The sequence below is a fragment of the Pipistrellus kuhlii genome, unplaced genomic scaffold (assembly GCF_014108245.1).
Source record: "Pipistrellus kuhlii isolate mPipKuh1 unplaced genomic scaffold, mPipKuh1.p scaffold_m20_p_1, whole genome shotgun sequence".
Classification (NCBI taxonomy): domain Eukaryota; kingdom Metazoa; phylum Chordata; class Mammalia; order Chiroptera; family Vespertilionidae; genus Pipistrellus; species Pipistrellus kuhlii.
The window spans coordinates 72,282,058-72,309,798 of NW_023425404.1; the positions used below are offsets into that span (position 1 = coordinate 72,282,058).

At 44.1% G+C, this 27,741-nt stretch overlaps 1 protein-coding gene across 1 annotated transcript; it reads right to left on the bottom strand.

Annotated features, from left to right (window-relative positions):
• Positions 1–254: 254 nt before the first annotated feature.
• On the bottom strand, positions 255–27,741 carry EGLN3 (egl-9 family hypoxia inducible factor 3). Its single transcript, XM_036451488.2, has 5 exons — positions 27,024–27,741; positions 6,651–6,770; positions 4,911–5,047; positions 2,807–2,880; positions 255–1,940 (listed from the first exon to the last, which is right to left on the bottom strand). The coding sequence occupies exons 1-5, from the start codon at positions 27,378–27,380 to the stop codon at positions 1,909–1,911; spliced, it is 720 nt and encodes a 239-aa protein (XP_036307381.1). The 5' UTR covers positions 27,381–27,741; the 3' UTR covers positions 255–1,908.

Genomic DNA, 27,741 nt, shown 5'->3' on the forward strand with positions numbered 1-27,741 from the left:
CAAAACTGTTCCAAAGGAAGAGTGTGTCTGCCTGTCTGAAGCTATTAGTGGAAGTTCCTTCAGTCAATTTTCACTTTCGTAGTGGTCAATGACCTGTTCAAATAGGTGAACAAATATGAAATGACACGATGCCCAAAGCTTTCTAAAACTCTTAGCCTAGATATATAAATCAACAATGAGAGATGATTGTACAAAAACTCTACGCGAGTCCTTCTCGCCAAGGATGAAGGAAATTAATCAGACCATTTACGTGCGACGATAGGAGAACGAGTTTATTCAGAGTCCTTGCTGTGTGGCAGGCACCATTTTAGGTGTGGAAATACCTCCCATTGATTAAAAACATACAAAAATCCATGTCTTCTTTGTGCTTACACTCTAGGGGAAGGATACAAGATAATAAACACAATAAATAAGAAAATTACATAGCAAGTTAGAAGGTGATAAGTACCATGAAAAAAAAAAAAAAAAAAAGAGAGAGAGAGAGCAGTTGTGAGAATGAAGACACGTCTTAGCTAGAAATTTTTTAAAACCAGAAAAGGAAAAAAATAAGCTTATTTCTTGCAAAGTCTATAAATGACCAAATATATATAGCTCTTTAAAGTTCATGTGATTTTCAAGCAAGTAATTGAATGACTTTTTAATTTATGAAAATGGAATTGAAAACTAGGAAGAGTAACTTTCATAGAGCAGACACTCGATGCAAAGTTCTTCAAGATCGATCGATGCTTACTGCAGCAGCAGAACCCTCCACAGTTCCAGCAGATCCCATGATTCTCCACACTGCCAACCGCGGTGGATCTGGAGTCCAGCTTGTGGAAAAAGGCAATTCGGGACAGAAACAGTGAAAGAACTCAAACAGCTTTTCAGGATGTTTGTTTTATTTCCATTTCCTTTTTTTAAATACAGCACCCAATTTCTAAAAATTATTTTATTTCGTTAAAGAAGGGTGAGCTCATTTAAAAGGAAACCGAAGAATGAGAATGTCCATATTTCTAACTCTATCTTGCTCTCAGAATGTTCAAATGCACACACATTTGTTGTATATCTGTAGACCTAGATCTTTCAACACCAGTATCAGAGGTTGCTGACCCTAAACTACCAGGTACATTGTTTTCCCTTTGCTTTAAATTCAAATTCCATGTTAACAAAGCAATCCAACGATTAATGTCTATTTTTTGCCTCTGAGGAACTAGGTTCCCCAAGGAAGTGAAAATAGAAAACACCTGGTGTTTTGCCATTTTTTATCAGAAAGTCATATGTTCAGTAAAATGGGGCAGAGGTCAAAAGTCCAGGTTGTAGGACAAGGATAAAAGGAGTATCAACCCACAGGACACTTATAAATGGGTGACTGAGACAGCAGCCCTTTCTAGAGGTAAGAATGTCATTAGGTTGTGATAATTCTCCAGAAACACCAACAGCCCTGGATTAAAAACATCTCGAAACTGTTCAGATGGCACAGATTCCTGTTTCTTGCTGTCAAAGGCTTCAAAGATGCCTCTCGGTGGCACCTGTCACCATGTTGTCTTCGTTGTAAGCCTCCTCCTTTCAAATCAGGAAGTGTGCATAAAGTGCAAATAAGATTTATTCTCTTGCCCATGCTCCTGGGCTCTTGTTTGATAGACAGTATTACCAAATATGAGAGTTAAACTGCTGGCAAAAGAGGTCGTCTGCAGGTGTTTTCCAAGCTAGACAATGAGTTCATCTGGCAAAGAGAGAGTCTGAAGATGGATGCAGTCTTGGCAAGAAAACACAAAGTACCATTCGCAAGACAGGGATGTGGATGATGCAAGCAGGAGGGGGTCGCACATCACCAATTCACTGAAGAGGCCTTCTTTGGGTCTCAACTCTTAAAGAGAATCCTGGAACCATTGCTAAAATGAATGAGGCCAGCGATTTCAGAGCACACAGTCAGTCTTCAGTGAGGGCAGATTCTGTTTTCCCTGGATTAGGGTCAGAAAAGAAAATGAAGAGGGTAAGGAGTCGGGGATCTGGTGAGTTTAATATCACAAATGTCACCCAAAAAGCTCTAGTAAATACTTCCCACTTTACAGAACAAAATTGAGCAGAGTGCCTCCTGACAGAGTTTAGCAAAATGTGTTTTCTTAGGTGTTTGATAGGCATTTAGTCCAAATAGGTCATGAGTTAGACAATATTACATATGCCTTTACTGCAGGATTTCTTAGACTACTTTTTTTGTTTAATATGCCAATGAAGACTGTGACTCTTCAAGAGAGGAATACAATATGTAACATTTCCTATATTGTAGGGCCCAGCAATTTACCTTCTCGTAAACTACCTTGGCAAGACTAGCAAGATTAGTGTTTCTGTAAAATGTATTTGGGGAAATGCTGCTTTACAGTACTGAGGGTGCAGGGGTGTTCTTAAGTCATATTCAATTTATGTTATATGAGCCCAGTTTCTATATTGGGAGTCACAGTCCCACACCAATAAATGAATCATTCTAGCTGGGTTCCACCGTGTTTCTTTTGCAATGTGACAAAAATATGGGCAACATTTAATGTTATGTTGGATGGGTGAACATTAATGATAAAAAGCTAACAATTTCCCATCAATTATAACCTCTCATGCAAAAGTAGGCATTCACAAAGGATGTCCTTTGCATTTTTCTGATTTTCCCAGCAGAGCTAAGGCGAGGGTTTCAGAATTAAGCCCAGCAAGATGTCTTTATGTATCATATGAAGCTAAGGCACAGCTGAACAGAGTAGATGAGAATATATTTTAAAAAATGAAATAAAAGTCAAGGATTGACTTGATCAAAAGTCACAGAAAATTATCAAATACATACTAGTTAAATTCCTGAATTTCTTTTTGGCTTCTGCTCTTTCGTCAGCATCAAAGTACCAAACAGTCATAGCGTATCTGTGAAAGATAAGCAGATAGAAGAAAAGAGATTTAAAAATACTACCAAAAAGTAAAAATGCATACTACAATCTCCCTTCAGAGTCATTCATAAAGCCAACATTTAAAATGTCCCCTATCTTTAGAAATCCATTCCAATTTTAATTTAAAATAAACTTCTCTGGTTTCAATTCTATTTCAATGTAATAAAACGTGTAAGGAATTCCAATTATGCACCAGGCATCAATGTGGGCAATGGTAGTTCAAATGATCATGCAAATATAGCTCAGCCCCTAGTGGGGAGACAGGCAATTTAACAAATACTGTAACAGGCCGTGTAGTGATCTACACAGAAAGACTAGAAGGGAATTATTCTGCTAAAGACTGGCAGACCCAACTTGGTGGGGAGAGCACAGGAAAGAGGAGGTGACATCTGAGTGAGGCTTTGAAGAATAACTTATTTAAATGACAGGACACCTAAAACTCTTGGCAGTCTTTCTTTAGTTTTGGACACCGAGGGAAAAATGCAATGGAATAATGATGCCCCCAAGCTATCTACTGTATCCTCATTAATAAGCTTTATCCCATCTATGGGCTAACCTGGAATAGGAGTTGCTTTATGCATGAGTTTTCAAAGTTCCTTTTTATAACTATTATTAGCTACTCAAATTTCTATAGCACTTGATTTTCTTCAAGGGCTTCCCATCAACGTTCACTAATGTTTCCTATGACTCCAGCCATCGAGGGATTGTGGAATAACAAGGGAATTCTGGCACAAACCACAGGGTCCAATTATTGTACCCATTAAGCAAGCCACAAGCAGGCTTTGGTGGTGGAATTAGTCACCTGCTCACCTAAGGCACATTCCACGTTGACATTTAATATGTGACTCTGTGAGAGACTCAGATCTGTGACTTCTGGAGGGGGACACATAAATCTTAAGAACTTTACATGTGTGAATTTAATTTAATTAGGCTTGTTAAGGTTTAGTCAATATCCTTCTACCCATGTTCACACCCCTGGCCCAGATCTGCTATTCCCAATTCAAGCAGCACACTAGTACTGCCTGATTTGCAGCATCGACCATAAAACAACAGCAAATGAAAGGCAGAATCCAAAATTAATATTGTATCAAGAGTTTCTAGATTAACACTAAACAATACTAAGTTGTTCAGTTACTCTGAAAATCTTCCCATGTATGATCATACATGATTATTTTAATATTTTACATCCAACGGTTGGGATCTGATCAGTAAAGTGAGCCCAAACCAATTTTATGCTAAGGAAAGGATAATAAAAGAATAGAATTCAAAACAAATTCCTCTTTCTTTTCACAAGATTCTTTCTCTGTTTTTTACTGGCAACTCATAAACTCATCCAGAGTTGACCAGACAGAATTCCTGGTGTGTGATAGCCAACATTCTTGGGGAGCAGTTCTACATTAGGTTTTTGAAAGGAGCGGGGAAGAAAGGACAGAAGAAAAAAAACACTCTGGGAAATTTAGAATCCAATATGCTCACCTAATGGAAAAATAGTTTGTTAATAATTCAAACCAACGATAGACTTTGTATACTAAAGAATCCAAAGCACCCTAGCTGGTTTGGCTCAGTGGATAGCGCCTCCGCCTACAGACTGAAGTGTCCCGGGTTCGATTCTGGTCAAGGGCACATGCTCAGCTCAGGTTGTAGGCTCAATCCCCAGTGGGTGGCATGCAGGAAGCAGCCGATCAATGATTATCTCTCATCATTGATGTTTCTCTCTCTCTCTCCCTCTCCTTTCCTCTCTGAAATCAATAAAAGTATTTTTATGTTTAGTTGGTCCGAAGGTTGTGGGTTATTGTTAAGCTGATTAAAAGTATTTTTATGTTTATTTTTTTAATAATCCAAAGCTTCCACTTTAACAAAAATTAAAATGGACTCCAAACAGGTTTGCTATCAACTTAGGGGTGTGGTTACTCCCTCATCTGCATAGGACACACATTTAGAGAATTCTCCAGGAACTGGTGTTTGTACAAGAAACCACTCATGAGGACTCGAGGCCCCAGCTGTTACCTGGTTGCATAGGAAGGCTGGACTTCATGTGGGTTCCTCCTGTCTGACCAGAAGAACAAGAGTCTGTCAAAAATGGGCTCCACGTCTGCGACGAATGACTTTCCTTCTGGAAATATCCGCAGGACCCCACCGTGTCGCTAAGGGCCACAAAGAAGGTAGGCCATTTTAACAATGACATTTAAGACTTGTTTAAAACAAAGCCATCTTCCCACCTCCACTCTAAAAACATATGACTTCTACATTTTTAATTCAGCCTCATACTTTGATTAAAGTTTATTTCAAACTTGGCTAGAGCTATTTCCTTATTGACCTCATGCCAAAGGAAGCCTTCCCACCCCTCGCTCATGAAGCCCATGGAGTTCTATTAGGTCCAATCACACAGATCACCAATATGCGACAGATTATGACCTACAACCCCCCCCCCCAAAACACACACACACACACACACACACACACAAAAAAAAAAAAAAAACCCAGCAATTTTGTATGTTCAATCTAATATGAACAGCTTTCTAGGATAGTCGTCCCACATAATAATCATTCCCCTTCAATTAGAATCTACAGCTTTCCTCTGAACTCCACTAGCTCCTGTATGACTTCATTAGTTGGAAGTGACATGCTTTTTTTCTCCTAAGATTGCTTTATCTGTACCTTTTATTATATGTGTCTCTCTTTTCATTGAATTACTTTTTCATGTTACATGTATGCCCAATCTGTCCTACTAGAATAACCATAGTAGGGTATAACACTCATACACCAGTGTTTCCCACAACACGATGCTTGGCACTAGCAGCCACTCCACTGTTGGTTGAATGATTTCACATTTTACAATTTGTTATCACTGGCCCGACAACTTCATTTGCTTGCCTGTAACACCACCTTTCCAGTTTTTAAAGGACAATCAAAGGATGAATTCTAATCATGCTTCCCAACATGGAGACGAAATGAGCCTTGCCACTGATCCCCTGGTTTCCTAGGTTTAGTCTTTCGGAGCCCAGATAAACGTCCCATCACAGCAACAGCCGGCAGCTGCCCTAATGAACAGGACATGGAGACGCGGAAGGTTCAAAAGCCAAACAGGCTTAAAAAGTTCTGACTTCCCAGACTCCTAAATCATCCCCAGCGCTCACAAGGCATACACATTCCAGACAGACGTTTGTACGTGTGGAACCAGACCTCGTATCTCCATCTATCTATATGTTCAGAAATACAAAAATAAACCATAAAGCCTCTGGCATTCGCAAACCACAGTAAGCCATGGCAGGCAGCCACCAATAAGATGTATCACCCCGAGAGAGGACTGTGTGGGAAGCCTTGCCGGGAGAGGTTTCTATCCCACAGCTCTATTTTTGTGAAATCCTCTCAATGTTGCTGCTAGAAAAGTGTATATTTTATTCTGCCCTGGGAGTCCCATCAGCCCTGGAGTACACTAAAAATGTCGATCCCTAAAATAACAAATCACCTTCTCTTCCTCAACCACCCCTTCCACATCCTAATAATGACTCTATCTACCCCCGTAAAAATTAACTTGATATCCATTATTTTCATCTCAAATTTTCAAAGTTGAGATGAAAATAATGGATATCAAGTTAATTTTTCAACACCCTGTGGGGTGTGGGAGGGTGTTGAAAAAGAAAAGATGCATCTGTGTGAATTACGAACACCAAACTCTCCTCTAATCATCTGCCCTCTTTTCCTTTAGTTTCTAACCCCACACGCTATTCCCATTATTCCACGTACCTTGGAATCCCAGTTCTTGTTCAGGTAGTAGATGCAGGTGATGCAGCGGCCGTCCCCGTTGGGGTTGTCTACGTGTCGGACATAACCTGTTCCATTTCCTGGGTAGCAAGCCACCATTGCCTGTGGAGAAACCCCAAGAAAGATGGTTAACAACCCGAGACAACCTTCTCCCACCGGTGAACAGCTGAGTAACACAGTCTGCTTGGGTACTATGTGGCATCTATAGGTGGCTGCTGGTTTCTTCATTGCACATACAGTACATAAATTTGGACTTTTCAGTCTACAAGACTTTTGGTTTTTTTTTTTAAATATATTTTATTGATTTTTTTACAGAGAAGAGAGAGGAACAGAGTTAGAAACATCAATGGGAGAGAAACATCGATCAACTGCCTCTTGCACACCCCTTACTGGGGATGTGCCCGCAACCAAGGTACATGCCCTTGACCGGAATTGAACCTGGGACCTTTCAGTCTGCATGCTGACGCTCTATCCACTGAGCCAAACCAGTTTCAGCCAGCCTACAAGACTTTTAAAGGCCAAGTCATCCCCATGGCTCAGCCCAGTAGAAAGGGATTCAACAATATTTCCATGGTTGTAGAATGTAACCCATATACATCTCACTAGGATTCCCATCTTTCTTCAGTCCTCCTTAAAATAGCAGTTTTCCCCCTAGACTAAGGTGACCAGACATCCTGATTTTTAACAATTTGTCCTGCGTTCCGTGGCGTTTTTAAAAAGTCCCAATATTTGGAAAGAACCATCACTGAGCCAAAAATGAAAGTCATTTAAGCTACAAATAATTATAAGCTGCATTCCCTACCATCTCAGCATCCCCCCACTGTGAAGCCCTGAAAAGAAAAAGTGCTCCATCGATGCTACGTAAACTTATATTCTCAAATAGCTCCACTCCAGGGAAAAGGTCAATTGTCCGGATGCCTGCCACCCAGTTCACACTGGTTGCAACTATTTGTGTGATCCCAGGCTTGTTTTCTTTTCAATAAAGAGGGGCTTGTGTTACATGCCTCCGACGGTCCGAGAAGATCTAAGACTAAATCTAAGCATCAACCCCTCCCCCCAAAAAAGCAAGAGAGAGAGAGTTACTCAGGTAATTATGAAGTGCACATCTATCTCAGGGCCCAACTTAGACTCAAATATTGAAAAATCAGATACGAACTCACAAAAGCACATCTTTTGCAAATTGCTGCGTCTGTGAAACACACACAGAAAAAGGGCCAGCACGTGCCAGGGGCCTTACCAGTGGGACAAAACCTCTAAGTGTCAGCAAAGCATCTATTGCTCAAGGGAGAGGAACAGAGAGCATTGCTCTGGCCAGAATGAATCTTCACCCTTTCTCCTGGTTCCTGCAGCCACCGTGTCAAGTTCGAAACAATGGAAGGAAGTCAGTGTGGGCCTCAGTGGGCCTGTTGAAACCTCAGACAGTCAATTTTATCAGTGTTTTCTGGATAACAGCCATAGGCGATGGGTCTTGGCTTGCGCACATTCCTGGCTACTTGCTGGTCTTTGGCACAGTCTAAAACCAGAAGGCTTTGGATGCGCTCTAAAGCGAGGATCACGTCACTAACGAGTCACTCATTTCTGTGCCAGTTTGTGCACGGGGCAGGAACAAACCCCGGAAACTGATTGGGTCAACTGAGCTGCTATCTAAACCTCATCAAGCTCGGGAAAGGATTTAGAGTATGTAAAGGAGGAAAATGCTTCAGACCAACAGGGCTAAAGTATTAATAGTTCAATTATCATGTGACAAATGGGCCACACAATGACGCCGACACAGATCAGGAAGATGTCTCATTTATTAAAGACGTTGTATTTGCCAAAACTTCCTGACTGGATTGATATTTGAAATGTCAGTGTGATCTACAAACCCATATACTGCATAGTCTTACAGTTCTATTGTTGGAGGTGCACATTAATCCACGTGTCCCCTTATGCATTCCCCATTCCTTCCTCTGACCTCAGTGTGGACGCCCTCCCACCAACCACACAGGCCTCTTACAGCTCTGTGGCCAAAGAAAAGCTGGCTGAGGGATGAGCCCCCCCAGGCTCTCAGGCTGGCTCCGGACCAGAGAAATGTACTCTAGACACTGTGGCAGTCACGTTCAGGCAGGAAATGTGCACGTATTCTTTGAAGATATACACAGATATACATAAACTTTAACAGCCAAATACAGGTAACAAAATGTACTCCCCAAATGCTACAAGTGGAAAAGAAAACAGTTGCTCTAATAGAGTTATTGGTAAGCTGACATCATGAACAGCCAGATCTCATCAATCCCAAAGGTAAAGTTGCAAAATAAAAGTCCAGGCTTTCCATTCCAATGCCTAGATCAGTGTTTCCCAACCTTCTCTCATGATGAGAATCACCTGGTGGAGTTGTTAAACTACAGATTCCCAAATCCCAACTAAGAAGTGCTAAACTAGAATTTTTGAGAACATATAGGTAAAATTGCATACCTAACTTAGTGCTCTGTATATAAAATCTGTCTTAGAGCACTAGTTAAGTATACAATTTTACCTATATGTTCCCAAAAATTCTAGTTTAGCACTTCTTAGTTGGGATTCAGGAATCTGTGTTTTAACAACTCCACCAGGTGATTCTCATCATGAGAGAAGGTTGGGAAACACTGGCCTAGAGTGTTCTTGATTGAAACCAACTACAGCTGGATTCCACACGGATAAACCATTTCGAAAATTGGCGTTGGCAACCCACACTGTCCATTCAGCAGTGATGATTATTTTGGACTCACGGGTGGCAAGGGGGTAGATCTGCTCCACTCCAGCCCCCAGGTAGGCTCACTAGTTCTCCAGTAACAAGCAACAGCACAGGTTTTTACAGAAATGTATTTTACATCTCGCATAACTTTGGTGTCAGATTCACTAGTATGACTTGATCTTGAACAAGTTATAGTCAAATGGCATTTTACATGAATTTTAGCTCCACACATTGAAATATTAATCAAGTCTCACTTTATTTGCAAAATTTATAATAAATGGGAATCAATTTTTTGAAATTGTGTCAAAAAATAGCATAACTTCAAAGCTGTTTGGCCGAGTGACCTTTAAGCTGGCATTCTGGTCCCCTGCCAAGGGCTAAGACCCATCTCACTGCTGTGCAGAAATACCAGCCCATCTTCGGAAGGATTCATTTTGAATTATGAATTGGTCTTGAACACAGCAGACTTTGAGTAAAAGGCAACCTAAGTACAAAATAACCTGTACTTAACCTCTTCATGTCTCAGTTTTCTCATCTGTAAAATGGTTTACGAGGCTCGAAGGAGATACTCCTTATGCTGCCTAATGTCCACTGTGTTTTAAAGCTGATGATATGCACACTTCTGTTCCCTCAAGTGCGGCTTCAGCATGTCTCCTTCAGGGATCTGGTCCTACTTAAGGGATTTGTAGCTTCAAATCCAGAGCTAGCAAATTCAAATAGCTTTCGGAGCTTGTGAATAGCACAGATGATTGAAGCCAATCACGTATATGTGTATGTGTCAGAACTCTGGAGTGCGTGCTATGCTAACTACACGACGGAATTTACCTTCCTTTGCAATGAGGGCCCAGCATTACAAAATCCTCACATTCTAGGATAGCAGTAGACAACCAAACCGGATTTGTGGGTTAAAGCTCCTGAATATTTTTATCCTAATTTTTAAATTAGGGTCTCAAAAAAAGACATATCAGGCTATATTTGGAGATCACAGTCTGAGAACTCCTAAGAAAGCGAACCACCCTGCATGGGCTACTCTCTTCACCAGGTTCAGGTGTTTGCAGGTGGAAGGCACAGCCTCGCCCCTCATTCCACATGCCTCCTCCACGCCTCCTCCCCCTCAGGTCCTTCCCCCATGCCCACTGTGGACAGAGAGAAGGGGACCCAGGCCCCTTCCCGCTCCACCAAAAGGCACTCACTACATGGAGAATTAGATGGGGAAAGAGTTGAGAAGAAATACACAAGACTATGCACATTCTTTAGCTTGGGAAAACAGCCACGCAGCTAATCATAGCGGAGAAAGTAATAGCTGAAGTTTTCTGGCCAGAAACGGGTATAACTTATATTCGGGTGACAACAGCCTAGGGGACAAACTTGCCAATGTTTCTAGTCCGCTGTGGGTAGAGGTGCCAAAGGCTATATTCCCGGGGTCGTTTTTCTGGGTGGTTTGTGTTCGGCACATATTTCACTTTAACACGCACATCTAACGTGGACAGTGAGCGGGCAGCCCGTGGTTGTACACAGCCTTACATCCCATGTCCACAAAGGCACCTGCCAGGGAGGAGGCCTCTCTGGTAATTCACTGCGGGAAGGTGTGAGACCTGGAACAAAGGCACTGCATGTGCCAGCAGCTGCTCTACAACTGAAATTTTCTTAGCTTAAAAGAAAACAAGAAATCAAAACATCTTTACGTATTCCAAGTGCTAAGCGTAGGCACCACAGGAAAGGCTGGTGTGGGAGAAAAATGGGAAGTGGCACGATCTTTGCAAGTTTTGCTCTCTCAACAACAAACAGAAAAATTGAAGATGGCGCTGGGAGAGGGCCAGGGGAGAGATTAACTGAGGAACTAATAATATACCGACATGCACAGCCCCTGGACACAGGCAATAGCGTGGTGAAGGCCCGGGAGGGGCAGGAGCAGGGTTGAGGGGGTCAATGGGGGGGAAAAAGGTGGGGGGGAGCATATGTGATAGTTTCAACAATAAATTTAAAATACCACTAAAAGCAAATTAAGCCAAAATGTCATTTTCCATTATTTTCCATTTGGCTGTGACAAGGAGTGAAGAAAATTCCAAAACTCCTCTGCAAGGACAGTAAGTGAGAGGCAGAGGCCTTTCCCCACCTCCTTGTCCAGGGGTGTGTACTCTTCCAGGACACCCTGTGGGGCCCGCGGTTGTCATTTTTTTTTAAATATATTTTATTGATTTTTACACAGAGGAAATGAGAGGGATAGAGAGTTAGAAACGTCGATGAGAAAGATACATCCACCAGCTGCCTCTTGCACACCCCCCACTGGGGATGTGCCCGCAACCAAGGTACGTGCCCTTGACCGGAATCGAACCCGGGACCTTTCAGTCCGCAGGCCGACGCTCTATCCATTGAGCCAAACCGGTTTCGGCCCGCTGCTGTCACTTAACTAATTACTACAGTACCATATTCACAAGGCAGCGTCACCAGCTGAGGACAACGGTGCAAAGCTTTCTCCAGGAGTTTTAAGGACATGCCATTACACCAAGTTCGCATTGCTGCCCGTCGCCTCCTTTAGGCGAAGTTAAATGAAACAGGAAGCTCTTGATGTGACGATGGACAACGCATACACTTCAAAAGTGCCTGAGCACTGTTACATGCTCATCCTCACTTCCTCCTGCTCGGCCTAAAGAATCAGCTGCAGGCCAGGTAGGTACTTTAGAGACAAAAGGAACTTGGTGCAAACTGTCATTGGCTGTCTTAGCATCTTGTTTGCCCTCTGTCTTGCTAGATGACCTAACAGAGGCCTCGCTATTTCCTCCTAGTGCCTCTAGTTAAAGATTAATGTAACACAACGAGGAGGGAATAGGAAATAAATATGCTTTTGGGGGGAGAGAGGGAACAACTTGAGCTGTGTACAGTCCCCACATTCCCCTTCTCAATGTTTCAGCATCTGGCCAGAAGTTTCTGGAAACTGAGAACCCCAGTCAAATATCTGGCAGTCAGTACAGCAGCCCCTTGACTAGCATCGTTTTGTTCTAACATTGATGAGATGCTGTAGGAACTTAATTCTTGTTTAAATTAATTAGCCCATGGTAAAACTGATTCCATTATATGTAGTTTTGTTTAAAGTTGCAGAACCTACTGACAACACTGAGGCTGTACCGTAATCCTTTCAACAAACTCCAAGTTACTTAGTGAGTACTCTCTACTCTTCTGTTTTCTATACTGAGAACTACTTCTGCCCCGTCATTTGCCAGCCTCCACAGTCCAGGGGTCCTCAAACTTTTTAAAGTGGGGGCCAGATCACGGTCCCTCAGAGAGCTGGAGGGCCGGACTATATGAACTACTAATTCCTACTGTAACACCTCGGCTGCGCTCACTGCCCAAAAAACCTGGCGGGCCGGATCAGACTCTTCTGTGGGCCGCATGTGGCCCACGAGCTGTAGTTTGAAGACGCCTGCTCCACACTAAAGTGCCTCTGAACCTACATACACACAACGCTGCTTGACACACATCATCTCATCTCCAATTCAGAACAATATCAGCATGCCCCATTTCTGAATTTTGTTGCAGGGCAGGAACTTTAGAAATTCTGAAAATAAAAAGTGAGACATTACAACCAACTTCCAGGGGCTCTGTGAAGTGGGTCTGCCGGCCCCCTGGTCAGGCCAGAGCATCCTGAGCAGGGAATGTATCATCTTTTCCTGAAAACCTGTCCCCAGGTAGACCTTCTTCTCATCAGTGCCCTTGTTTAACTCTACTATGAACTAGGTCGTAGATCCAGGGTCATCCAAACAACCATTGACAATTGCCAAGATTCTGGAACCTTCTATGAAGTTCTCCCAGCTCAGTGAAAATAGTGCCATGAGATTCTTACATTAAAGAGCTGGGCTCCCACCTCCCACCCCCCGGAAATGTGCACTCATACACGCAGCCACAGAGGACTCCTGGTCCTTAAAGTCTAACTGCTCTGTGTCAAGATTCTATTCCAGGGACCGTGCACGATGTGCAGGAACTGAAGTAAATCTCCCTTCCCCAAGAAGCCGCCGAAGCCTCTTGTAAGCAAGAGACTATTGTCATTCCTCCCTGAATTGTGGTTAATTCTTCCTCTTGGAGGGGATTCAGCCGGAGCCCTGCAGTTAAGCACAGTAAACAGGCCTGGGAACATCCACACATCAATGCAGGCTGCTGGGTTTGGGAAGGCAGCCCTTCCCGTGGCGGCCTGGCTCCCGGCCAGCTGGGTGACGGCTGAGTGACAGGGCTACGTGCGTTCCGTGAGGGTGGCAGCCAGCCCACACCGAGCACACAGCCCGGGACTGGGGAGGGAACAAGCAAAAGAGAGCATCCTCCGGCCCTCCTCCTGCCCCTCCCCCTCCCACCACCACAGTCACCAGAGAAGTGTTTTGAGTAAGGGCTTCCTTGCAATTAGGAAATCGGTAAAAGCCAGGCTCAGGGTTAAGGACATTAGGAGGCATTTAACCACATCCATTCTGATACCCTTCCCCAAATCGGAACAGCTGCCATTTCCTGGGGACCCAGGTAACCAGGTGGCCCTTTAGGGTGGTGCTTTACACCTATCACCTCGTTTAATTTCCTGGTTACAGAGGAGGGGAGTGACGGGGCGGGGGAGGGGGAGGGGGAGGAGTGAGCAGCAGTCATCTGCATGAGTCACTGCTCATTTCTCAGAAGTCATTAACCCTGGAAGCTATAGGGGCCTAGAAGTTATCTTATTTCTATAGAAAAACAAATTCATGAGTAATTCTTAAAACTAGTATATGGGATAGGGAGTCGCAATATTTAACTTTCTTTGATGTGAGAAACTGCCCTCTCTGAAAAATAAAACTTTACCTGCAGCTTTCCAAAGGCTCCAAGTGTAATAGAAAAAAAAAAGAATGTTTGTGACTGTCGAATTATCAGAATATGGTTGTCTTTAAATTCTCACCTGAAGAAAATCCTGAAATACTTTAGGGAATCTATGATAACTTAAATACAAATGTTAAGGCAAGATTTTATTAATGGGTAATCCACACAAAAAAATACAGTTACCAATCAAAACATGTCCTGAAAAATGCCTGGAAGCAATGTATTAAAGAGAAACCAGGAAAACACTTCACCTGCAATTCCCAGTGAATTTTAAGACTTGGAACACTGAAACTGCTAGAAAAAATAAAAAACTTGCTAGAAAACCAAATATTATTTACATTTGCATTTCAGCATTTGGAAAAACATTTCTGCTGAATGAAAGAAATGACACATAGCAAGTCAGTCAGAATTAGAACTCATGAAATTCAGTAAGCATATGTACTCACCAAACAAACACCTGTATAGTGCTGTGCTTCCCAAATCTCACCTCGCTCACTATTCATGAGGCAGGAACCATTACTGCCTCTGCTCTACAGATGAAGACACTGAGGCAGAAGGAGGCTAAGTAACTGTCTTTTCGAACCCAGTCAGCCGGGCTGCAGAGTGGGAGGTCTTAGTAACCAGGGCAGTTTATCTGATGTCCGACATTAACCAACTCACTTAGTTTTTCCATTTTTTGAGAAAACTAAGATTTTCAGTTCCACTTGAAGTATTTGATTCCCTCTCACCCTGGCCTGTCATCCCTACCATAATGATAGAAAAATCACAAAATGCAAAAATATGAAAAATGAGTGTGCTTTCAATTAAGTCTATGAACTAAAAGCTCGGGCAGGGGTTGGGGGATTGGGATATAACAAAAGGAGCTAAGGAAATTGACTCTGAATCCTGTGGCAAAGCACTAGCTGTCCGAGTTGTCTGCTTCGGTTACTCACTGAGGACAAGCCCGGGTCCACCCCACAGCGCACTTTCTGTAGCCCCTGCAGGGCCCACACCTGCTTCACATGCCAAGCGGTCAAAAGTCAGCTCAGTCTGAGCCGCAGGCTGCCCTGCCCCTGCCAGGTTCAGAAGAAGGAAAGCAGCGTCTCCAGGACCTTTCCTTGTTAGCTCAGGTCCACAGCAGGCAAGGCTTTCAGACTTGTTTCAAAGTCAGAAGATAAATTACCAATTAAGAAAAGATTTTAAAGTAAATACAAAATTGTGCCTCCCTTGAGAAGGCACGGGATGGGATAAACTCTCCTCACTCAGGTGCAACACTTGTTTAGGAGACATCTTTGTTGTCTACTCCCACATTAATTAGCAGTCACTGAATACAGAACTTGCTAAAACTGCATGAATTAGCACACAATGGACACAGACCCACTGTGACTTTCAGGAGGGGTGAGATCCAGAAAACCTCTTACGAGTGAAAGTCAAAAGATCATCTGAGAGAAATGTATAAAGTATTTTTGGGGAGTCAGAAGGGGACTAGAAATAAAGGCGTGCCAGCCTCTGAGTCTTGGGAGCAGGAATGGCTAATTTAATTTCCTTCCAGATAGATACAAGCTCCGTTTTACAAACATAGAAAGTGAGAGTCAGACACAAAAAGTGGCAAAATCAAAAGTTCTGGAGCAATGCCTCCCCTAAGTGATAAGAGGTAAATAGTCAGCTGCACTATTAATTTGGAGACCAGGAGGTGGTGGGTAGAGCAGGGAGCAAGGGGAATTCCTAGGGCAGCTTCTGGCACAGGTTCAGCAGTGCGGTTCCTCAAGCTGGCAGGAAACGGTGAGATTGTAACCATCCAGTGGTGGAGGATTGCTGTCATGGCCGTCATCCTCCCCGAGTGGTGACTGCTGGTAGAGCCAGCTCTTCGGGAACGCAGTGAGAGGCACCTATCTGCACTTTCAGATGTAAATGCAGTCTCGCTTTTCTTTTCTTTTTCTTTTTTAAATATGTTTTTATTGATTGCAGAGAATCAGAAGGGAGAGGGAGAGAGAGAAAGGAACATAAATGATGACAATCATTGATCGGCTGCCTCTTGCCCATTCCCTTCAGGGGATTGAGCCCACAACCCCCTGGCTGGGGATCGAACTGAGACCTCCTGGTTCATGGATAGACACACAACCTCTGAGCCACACCAGCTGGGCTTTTCTTTTCTTTCTTTTTTTAATCATATAATTGTAAAGTGTACAGAGTTCAACATGTAACAAAGTAAAGATGCCAATGGCTAAATACAAACAAAACAGTACAAAATACAGATATAAGGCCATTATGATACAAGCCATTATCAGGCATGACTACATATTCCATCCTATAATCTCATAAATCAAAGCTTTCAACCGTCTGGATTAATATGTGACTGCATTCTTTCCAATATGCATCCTTTCCTCTCTTAGGGGTTGTTCAATAACGGCAGGTACATTCCCGCCATAAAGTTCACAGTGTTCTAGAAACTGAACACATTCTTGAATAACACTCTCATAAAACATGATCATGTGTTTTGACATGTTCTGTAATAAAGACAAGAAGCGTCTTTTGGCACAATACCAGGTACCAGTTCCAAGTTTTTTATTATAAGGTGCCAAGCTTTTGATAACTCGGGAAATCCCAAAGTCATCATTTCCTTTGGCACAGTGCAGTGTCCCTGTCACCAAACCCACAGACGGTGTGTTTTCTTCTCTGGGTCATCCTCTTCAGTCTTCCTCATCAACTCCTCAGCGTCTTCACTTTGACTTGTCAGAATATATGAAGCACAGAGGTTAGCCGGTACAGTAGCACTGACATTGAGGCAGTTGTCATATTGCTTCTTGACTATGTGCTCATGAAAGCAGATGGCATCTTTGTGTTTGTTTTCATGGAGAGAACATGAGCCACATTCAGCTTCCACACATCATGGTCATTGCCGAATTCCACACATTTGCAAAAGATCTCTTCTACCACTGAATAATTTTCAAAGTTCCAGTAGATTTTTTGCCTGAGCCATCAATTCGGGAATATACTTCTCCAGGATGTCATCATATTCATTCACTGCCTTCTGGACAACTTCATCATCGCTATTGTGTGTTGCTTCCTGTACTTCTATGGCGAGTTTCCGAAGCTGCTCCATCAGCATCCCTGCCAGTCCATCAAGCTTTATAAAAGCTTCTTCAGGAACCGTTTGGCAAATGAGCATGCTACCCAAGAAGTCACAGAGACAGGGTGTGAGGAACTTATAAGGCAAGTGGCATTCTCCGCTGGGACAGCTGCTGCCATATCAAAACACATTTGCAGTGGAGCAGCGACAGGATGCCAAAGTCTGTGGAGGAAAGGGTTCTGTTGGAACAGAAACTAGTTTTTCAAACCCTCTGTAGGCCTGGCCTCCGTGCTCATTAACGCCTGGCTGTGCTAGGCCCCGGGTCTTCCTCTCCCTCAGCCCTCGGCGGCATGGGAGGGCTTCCTGGACGCCTTATCATTTCTCAGTTGGTATTCTATGGCTGCCTTGAGGTTGAAGGCGTCCACCAGCACAGTCTGGTGAAGGACTACAGTGTTGCCAGCACTGCCAACATCAGTGCCCTCAAAGTCATGCCCACACTAGCTCTGGGTGCTGGCGGATGCCCACTCCAGTCAGCGATGTGTTTCAGCACAGAGAGCACATTGCCCGCAGCTACAATAGCCCCAAGCCAGGTTGAAGGAAAGGTCAGGCCAGTAGCCCAAGGCCTCTGGGGCTGTGAGGAACTCAGAGTGCATAGCTTGATACTGTCCCCCTTCCAAAGCAAACAACCCAGGTTTACCTGGCCATCTGACCCATCCTCACCCCCACAGGTTTCTCCCCCTCCCCACTCAGTGGCTGCTCCAGCAGGCTCCTGGCCCCAGGAAGATGCCCTCTCTGTGGTAGTCCGGGTTGTCAAGAGGAGGAAAGCAACCAGGGGGCCTCCGGATAAAGGCGGGCCTTGGACAGGGCCTGGCACAGACCACTGGGCCACCACTGGGAACCACTGCCAGGGCAGCAGCAGCCCAGCAGGAGCCAGTACACCCTTCTGGGTGCACCCCCCCATAACTGCCAAAGCGGTAAGCCAACCAGAAACAGAAACCATTAAGAATGTTTGGAGGTTTTATTTTCTGGGGTGTTTTTTTGTTTTGTTTTGTTTTGTTTTTTGTTTTTTGCATGTTCCCAAAGTTCCTTTAACTAGGACTAGAACCAGATAGGGAAGGTCTTCATATCTGGTCTCACCCCAGAAGAGGCCAAAATGTGAGCATCCTTTGTTTGTGAGGGGAGAGGAAATGCCTCCAGGTAATTCCTAGTCTCACTTTTCATTTAATTCCTTATATTTAAATCCTGGAGGAAGACATTTCTTACTGTACCCATATTATAAAAGTCAGGCTCAGAGAACTGACGTGCCCAAGGTCACAGTGAGATGAAATAAATGAAAAGGTCCATCCTGCAGTGGTAGGTAGTGACTAAATGAAGTTAAAATATCAAATCAAACTCATTCCTAAAGAAGTGGAAACTGAGGTCCTGAGAGGCCGTTTTCCAGGGGCTGAGCCAGGAGCAGAAGCCAGGACTCCAGGCTTCTCTGGCTGCTCTGAAGCAGACCTGTATGCATGAGCTGCCGGCATCCAGGTGTGACTTCTAGGGCCAAGCATGGAATTCCAAAACGGAGGAGAGAACCTCACCACGCATGTTAATGCAATAAAATATTTCAACGCTGTGACATCAAATTAGGGACCCTGCTGTAAAACCATTTTTTTTTTTTTTGACATCCTGACATCCTTTGAAATCAAAGTTCCTTTTGAAAAGAAAAGTAAATCAACAAGCACCTATAATTGTAAAGGACTGTTCACGGCACTAAAAGTACAATATATACTAAGTTTATATATCTGCCTTAAAGGGATTTTTAAGTAAATGTGGGATTAGAGGAAGCAGCCAAAAGAAATAAATGGTCCAGGGCAGCCTGCCCTGAGCCACTCACAGAGTTCCAGGGAGCAGAAGGGAAGACTTCATGGAGAAGGCACTAAGATGGATTCTGAAGAGTAGCGACAATGGGGTGCTCAGTGGCCCTGGCAAAATCAGTTCCTAGCATTTCAGGGACTGGGAGAGAAGGAAAGAGGTGAGCAGGAGGTTAAGTATGGAAAGGTCAATGGGGTCAGTTGGGGTCAGAGGTGGGAGGCCTTACATGGCACACTAGGAAGTGCACAGCATGTAGAGTAGACAACAGGGACAGAGCCCGGTTGGGGGTTTTTAAGCACAGAGACTGCACGATTAGAGACAGGCTTGGGGCCGTTTACACTCTGACAAAAGCACATGAAAATGGATTACAGGGAGAATGAAAACAAAAGGGACGTGAGTTATGGTTAAGTCTCTTTAAAATATTTTCCTCCTCAAGGATTTCTACTATGAAAGGAAAACAAAATTTAGTTTTAAAGACAAAACTTGAGGCTCCATGGTGAACCTAAAACACAAACATAATAAAAAGCAAAAATGGCGCAAAATAGGCCAAACTTTGACCAATAATATTTCATGTGCCTGCCTGAATCTTCAATATAATGTGCTTTAAAAAAGGCTTTCCTTATCTACTCCCATCACCCAAAAACAATATGAATACGGAAAAAAGCCATCCAAAAAACAAAAAGACTCACTGTCCATTTTATGTAGGGTACTGAAACTTCTGAGTAATAGTCCCTCTCAGGGGTCCTCAAACTTTTTAAAGTGGGGGCCAGATCACGGTCCCTCAGAGAGCTGGAGGGCCGGACTATATGAACTACTAATTCCTACTGTAACACTTCGGCTGCGCTCACTGCCCAAAAAACCTGGCGGGCCGGATCAGACTCCTCTGCGGGCCACATGTGGCCCACGGGCCGTAGTTTGAAGACGCCTGGTAGATAGATGAATAGAAATGGGAGTTAACTGGAGAAAGGGACACAGGCAGATTCTTGTTCTGTGTCTGGAGAACACAGAGCAAGGTCCAAAAGCAGTTCAGACTGTTTAAAACAGTGGATGTTCACTGCTTCCAGGAAATACTCAAATAGAAAACTATTACCCTGAATACCTCAGAACAACTTCACGTTCCCCTGGAACACTGGTTCTCAACCTTTCTAATGCCACGACCCTTTAATACAGGTCCTCATGTTGTGGTGACCCCCAACCATAAAATTATTTTCATTGCTACTTCATAACTGTAATTTTGCTACTGTTATGAATCGTAATGTAAATATCGTGGCATTAGAAAGGTTGAGAACCAAAAATAGATGTCGCTGACACCTGGAACTGACTTTTCCATTTTGTCTTCTTCCGACTGGCAAATCATCAAGATGACTGTCATATTCTTTCATTCTTTGAATTTTGAAATTACTTTTTATGATAATAGTATTTTGGCCTGATTTGGGAAGGAAACAATATTTAATATGAGACTGATACATTTACTTCAGAAATTGAGAAAGGTTGATCATTGTATCTCCTAAAGAATCAAAAATTGTCTTGACTTAATAAAGAGGTATTGACATTGCACTGAACATGGAGTTCTCTCAGTAAGCAAGTACAGGATGAATCCAGCATAAGATCCAGAAGCCTGTATTATACAGCTGCAAGCCCACGTGTCTGTAAGGCTGGGACTGGATTGGGGCAGGAGGTGAAAAATATAACAGTCACTGCCAGCTCACCAAAAAACAAACATAGGAACTCACGCACAAATCCCAATATCAAAAGATACAAAATTAAGGTGAGAGGCACACTGGTTGAAGATGGAAATAATGGAGGGAAGTAGGGTATAAATTCTACGGATAATGAGCTGAGCTAACTAATCTCTTGGCAAATGGACACATGGCTCTGAATCTGAGCCAAATCAACGGCTCTGGGCAACCTGCCAAGGCTGAATTCCTTAGTCTGGCATCAGAAAATGATTTGCCTGTCGCACTTACAATTCCAGCGCCTCTGGATGTAGCTCCCTGCTGGGCACCCCTGGCACTTGCCCAGCAGAATACATCTGAACGATCATTGCTGTCAAAACATGTGTCTTTGACAAACACTGCAGAAAAACGACTCCCATTTCTTGGAGCAATATTAGTTAACAGCTACAAAGTGGTGCTACAAAGGAATTATCAAGTCTGTTGCAGTAATAATTAACAAAGAATTAATAATCTTCTCCATCGTGTGAACCTGCAAGCTGCTCCTTAGTATTCAAAAGACACGGGTCAAAATGTCCCTTAATTTACCTGAGGCTACAAAGGTGAGTCCAGAGCAGAGAGGTCATGCCAAACTCAGCCAAGGCAGCCCACAGTGGAGATGCCCTCTAAGCTTTTTAATGAAATGCACGATGCTGGGGCGCTTCAAGATGCTTCTCAGAGATGATCTGCTCATTATGGGACACCCCTACCCTCATCTGTTACAAGATGTCTTCCCTACATTGTTGTTCAGAATGAAGCAGTAACATGCAAGGCTCCCCATTATTTATAAAACCTGAAATTTTTCTAGTCAGAATCAAGAACCAGAAAAGAATCACAGTCCTAGCCAGTTTGGCTCAGTGGATAAAGCATCAGTCTGTGATGAGCGGCCAGTGGCCCACAAGTGAACAAAAAAATTATAAAGTATGCACATACATGCACACCACACCTATCTTCTTTGCTTTGTTCCCAAGTGTTAGTCAACAAAGCAGCCAAAAGACACCATGAAAACCACCCAGTGGAGAAACTGACTTCACTATCACTGAAGCTGCATTCTGTACATTATTTCCTTGGATTAATTTCCTTCCTCCGAGAGCTAAGTTATTTTTAAATACAAAACCTTTCATAGGAATCCCTCACATCCTCACAGAAAAATGTTCCAGTCTTTCAAACTCAGTGCCTCCTCCCCTGAAATAGCACCTTCCCAGGTAGATTTGTAAGCTTTTGAACTACAGAGACGCCGTTGATGGATCTAATCCTCAAGCCCCGTGCCTTAAGAATTGCTCTTCTCGTCCAGGCAACCATAGTTGTGATCTGTGATTTCACATGCCCCATGCCCCACTGCCTCCCCAACCAAGGCTGATGGGTCCCCTGAGCCAAGGCAAGGCTGCCATCCCTCTCCGAGGGAATGAAAAGGAGATTCTAGAACGTTGGTCAAGTGCTTGCTGATCTCACACTGAGGCTGAGGCGGCCACTGAGGGGGAGGAAGCCATTGTGAGCCACGTGCATGGAAAAGCAGAAAAAGCTAAACAGAACGAGAGTGGGGGAGAAGTAATGGGCACAAGCAGAGAAGCAAAGATGGGGGCCATCAAGCCCCAGAGAAAAGAACCAACACACAAGCTGCCCTGGGTAGTTAGGACTTTCTGGTTCATGGTTCATGGTTCATGGCTCCACCTATTCTTGTGTGAACCAGGACTGCATTCCCTGCACTTGGCTCCTGGGAGAGATCCTGATCTTCAAAACACATGAGCCCGTTTTTGCTGAAAGCATTTTGCAACCATGAAAAGCTCCTGTGAGCATCGGGACATTCCTGACATCGCGTGAGAAGGGTGGGCCAAACTGTTATTGCGAAACAGCAGAGGGACAAGCCCACCGCTTCGCAACAATTCTTCTTTTATTCATAACCTACTTCTGTTTCATCACTTCTCTGCATTGTTTCCACGGGAGGGCTGATCTATCCGTTCACAATACAACCCACAGACCCCCTTTAGTCAGGGACCCTAACAAGCAACCTTGTTCACAAACACCTCGCGGCCAGTGACAGTAGGAAAGCATTAGCAACGCCATTCTCTTCCTCACATGTATTAGCTGACCCACTGCAACGCTTGGGTTTTGTCTCTTTTCTTTTTTAGGATTGAGAATGAATCCAGTGGGAACTGGAGGATCCTGCATGCAAAAGTGTACGTGAACGTTGAGCCCCATGAGGCGGGGATTATGCCTGTTCACCTTTGTACCTTGCAGAGGATCCCACGCGGGGGGAGCACTTGCTGAGTAAATGAAAGGGTGAAAACTAGGAGCATCACAGCCAAGAACACAAACTCTGGAGTCAGACAGAACTGGGTTTAGAACCCCAAGTCTTCCACTGACAGCCTACAACATTTACGAAGGCTTGGAACTCTGCTAAGAATTTTATGTGCATTATCTTATTTAATGCTCCGTCCCTGAAAAGCTTTAAGGTATTATTATCCCTCATTTTACACTTGGTGAAAATTGAGCAACTTACCTACAGGGTCAGTACCCGGCATAAGCTCCTAACTTTTATTTTATTTTATATTAACTTTATTGGGGTGACATTGGTTAATAAAGTTATATAAGTTTCAGGTGTACAATTCTGTAATGCATCATCTGTAAATCACAGATCTGACCACCCCAAGTCAAATCTCCCTATACCCTCTTCTACCTCCTCCTAACCCCCTTCCTCTCTGGTAAATCCCATGCTATTGTCCGTATCTGTGAGTTTTTCCTAACTTTTATGATAAACTGCTCCTTACAATAGACTTTGTGACCTTAGGTAAATGACTTAATCACTCAATTTGCTGAAGATTGTGGTTTTGAAGACTAAGTCAGACAGACGGTGTTTTTAAAGTGCTTATTAGTACAATGCCAGACAGAGCAAACTGCTCATTAAAATGTAGCTTTTATAGTTACTCACTAGTGAGTCTACAGTGAGATGCTTCAAGCAGAACATTCGGTTCTTTAAGTTACATGATCGCTGGAAAACAGCCATTTCTAGGCAACCAAAACAAAAGGAGCAAATTATAACCAATATTTATCTTGGATATAGTCTAAAGGCTCCAAAAGGAAGTAACAGATAAATCTTCTGATAGCCTGAAAGCAATGATCATGCTTGCAGTTAGGGGGCGCCATACTGCCATACTACATTATAGGAAACCACTGCCCCAGAGTCTTCACCACCCTAGGACTTTTCTCTAACAAAGTGGAGATAGATAACTTCTGACCTGTAATAAGTTTTTTGGCAGGGAAGAGGGAAGCCCTTGAATATTTATTTCCATATTTTTCCACAATTTCCATTTCAATTCCAACATATATTCCTATTTTATTTCCAATGCCTTTGCTATTGCCTCATTGAGATAAAGGGCATTATTACATTATTCAATGACCTTTAAAAACCTGGGACGGGGGTAAAGTACTTAGTTAGAATCAATACACTAATAAGCACAGAAATTTAAAGTATCTGAAAAAGAATTGGTCTAAAACAAACATATATATTGGCAAATGTTGAAAATGGGGGATGGGAGTTCATTATACTAACCTCTCTAAATTAATATGTTTGAAATTTTTAATTAAAAGTTACAAATAAATTTTTAAAATAAATTTACATGTTCGGCTTTTTAAAAATTCAGTTTTTCTAAAATTGGGCATGAAAAAAGTGGGTCTATATCAGAAGAGTAAGGTACTCAGTTGAAGGAAGAGAAGTAGCTTAAATTAAGTTGAAACTAATATAAATCCTGTAGAGATGCAATGTGTTTCTACAATGCTTTAATAATGAACTTCAAACAAGACACCCAGGGACACAGACATTACTAAGGAGACTTCTTTATACAAACAAATCAAACTTTTAAAAATTTTCACTATAACAATTGTTTGCTCAAACCTGGTTTACATTTGGTTCTAATTGGCCGGGAATGTCCCAATCTAGAGATGATTTTTCTCAAAGGAAGGGATGAAGAGCTTTGTGCCAAAATAGCCAAAAGAGAGCTGGATCTCTAGGTATGGGCAGACAGATGTCTCTTTGGTGGACAACAGATGAATTCCCTCTTTTCAATCCACAGTCACATTCAGTTAACTGAAAGTTTTAACTGAAAAGTCATTTGTTCCACCCAGAAGATAATCTATAATTGAAAAATCATATCTATGAACCTTGTTGTCCTCAGCCAGACATACACAGTGTTTTTCATCCCGTTTGTGGAGTTAAATTCTGGCCTAAAACCCTACCACTGTTCATCAAGTCAAAGCTAAATAAAAATACTTAACATTCAAACATGTTAGTGACCTCTTTCTGCCAATTAATTCTGACCTCCTTCAGAGCGAATTCTGTTCCTAGAATGCCGAGGGAGGTGGGGGGAGGGGAGGATTCCTAACGCCCCAAGTTTAAAAGAAAGTTTTAAGAACTGGGCAGAAGCCATCTGCTGTTCCAAGCTGAAGCTGCAAGCACCTCTGCAATACTCAGGCTAGCCATTTCCCTCCCCTACCGGGGCCCCAGACGGGCAAGGTGCAAATACAAGACTGATCAAGACAGTCAGCTTTCTAATCCACCCCCCAAATGATGGAAGAAGAGCAGAGAAACAATAACATCGAACTTCTACTGAGTCCGGCTAACTCTGAATTTTCCCCAAATCAAAGTAAAAGTTAGAAAGCAGCATTTTCTTCTAAGATTTACTTTTAGGGTGAGATTAATAATGGTGTCTTCGGATAGTCTATTCACGTCCCTCTAGTTCAAAAGCAACCTCTTTCTCCTCTACTCCATTCACCCACTCCAACCCGCTCATTTCTATACATTTCCAGTCTTCACTACTTGCACTATATTCAGAGTGTTCCTCTCAGCTTATGACAACAAATGTGACAACAAGGTGTGTTATCACAGGACGAATCTTAAATTGAGAAATACTACCTATACGGCTGAAGAATGGTACAGAGGTGAGTGTTCACCTTCCTTCTCACGCTAGCCGTGCTGTGTTAAAGTGCAAGTTTTCTGCGGTTCTGAGTGCCCCTTGACCAGCCCACAATGAAAGACATGCACATCGCTCTGAGACCTGCCGCTGGACAGCAGGCTGGACTGTCATCTGTAGAAAAGACGGGGTGGCTAGCCTCTCCCAAATGAATGTACGCGGTACTACATGTTCCCACCTTTCTGCCAACCTACCTGTAAATGTTTCCAAGATAAATTTTTACCCAGGGAGTCCTTCTGGCTGTGAATGAAAACAAAATTTCTTCCCAGAGGTACTTCTACCCTCTCCTGATCACATAACCCGTGGGTTTTAAAAATATATATTTTATTGATTTTTTTACAGAGAGGAAGGGAGGGGGACAGAGTTAGAAACATCAATGAGAGAGAAACATGGATCAGCTGCCTCTTGCACACCCCCTACGGGGTATGTGCACTCAACCAAGGAGCATGCCCTTCACCAGAATGGAACCTGGGACCCTTTGGTCCACAGGCTGACGCTCTATCCAGTGAGCCAAACTGGTTAGGGCATAACCGGTGGTTTTGAGTAGATTTCCCCACCAACTGAACGTTAGGGAAGGGAAGGTGGTGGTGTGGGCTCAGCACCAGGAGAGGATTTCCAGTCAAGCGGATTATCTAAGTGTCCTGGGTGCAAGAAGCCCAGGGCAGCACTCAAAAGCGAAGAGGAGCTTTACTCTTTCACAGGGCAAACTCTCCCCACACCTGCCAAACTCCACAAGCCAAATGCCACATTGCAAAACCACAGCTGTCTCCAGCATTCTTTAAAAGTGTGTTCATAGAAATCCCCTTTGAAATCAATGAAGGGCAAATAGTAGGTGACTTTTAGAGTAGACAGTGAAGATCAATGAGTTCACGTGTGTCTCGGATCCTACACAATCTTTCTACCAACCTGCCCCTCATTTGGACTTTTGAGAACCTCCATGTCTTAACATCAGACCAAAAAGCCCACCGCTGGTCCGGCTTGCACCACCCACCAGGGCACATTGTGCCAAAGTGATCAGAAGGTCATTATAATCATACACCTAAGTCCCTTAGCACGGATCCCCCCCCCCCCCGGGGGGGATGGGAAGACCAGACTGACTTCGTTCTTGCTTCTTGGTTAAAACCTAAAGTTCGCTTGTAAGCCCCGCGAAGGTGACAGACAACAGACTCCGAACGTCTCCAGTCCCTGCGGGCTGTGGCAGCGGCAGCGGCGGGGCGCCCGCGCGCGTCCTACCTTGGACCTCTCCTTGACGTAGTATTTGCCCAGCCGGCTCCCGCAGTACAGGACCAGCCTGTCGATGAGGGACAGGAGGAAGCTGATGGCCTCGCAGCCCTCCTCGTTGCCCCCGATCCACGTGATCTGGTCGCCCCGCAGGTGCCGCTTGGAGACGCCGGCGCGCGGCCCCGCCAGCTGGCCGTCCCGCAGGGCCCCGTCGCTGTGCAGCTGCCGGACGCGCTCCAGGACGCAGTCGCCCACCACCTCGCCCAGGAAGTTGTCCAGGTAACAGAAGCCCACTTCGTGCAGGCAGGGCACGATGTACTCCAGGGCGATCTTCTCCAGGTCCAGCCTCATGATGTGTCCCAGAGGCATCTCCCCGGCAGAGCGGAGCCCCGGGACCCCCAGCGTGCACCGAGAGAGAGAGGGACCCGCGCGCGCTCCGCCGGGGCTGGGGGAGCGTGGCCCCGCGATCAGCTGCCTGCGGCCGCCCCGCACCCCGAGCCACTCCCTGCAGCGCCGGGGAGCCGGGAAAGTTGCTCGCAACTCTGGGGAGAAGGGACCCAGTTGCGGACCAGGGGGGGTTGCGGGGAGTTCCACGACCCAGCAGCACCAGACTGATCCAGGGAGGATTCCCAGGGCCCCTTTTGGAGACGCGGAGCAGCCAATGGTGCGGCGGCGGCGGCGGCCCGGGCGGGGAAAGTCTGAGGTCCGGCCCCGCAGCCGGCCAGCTCGG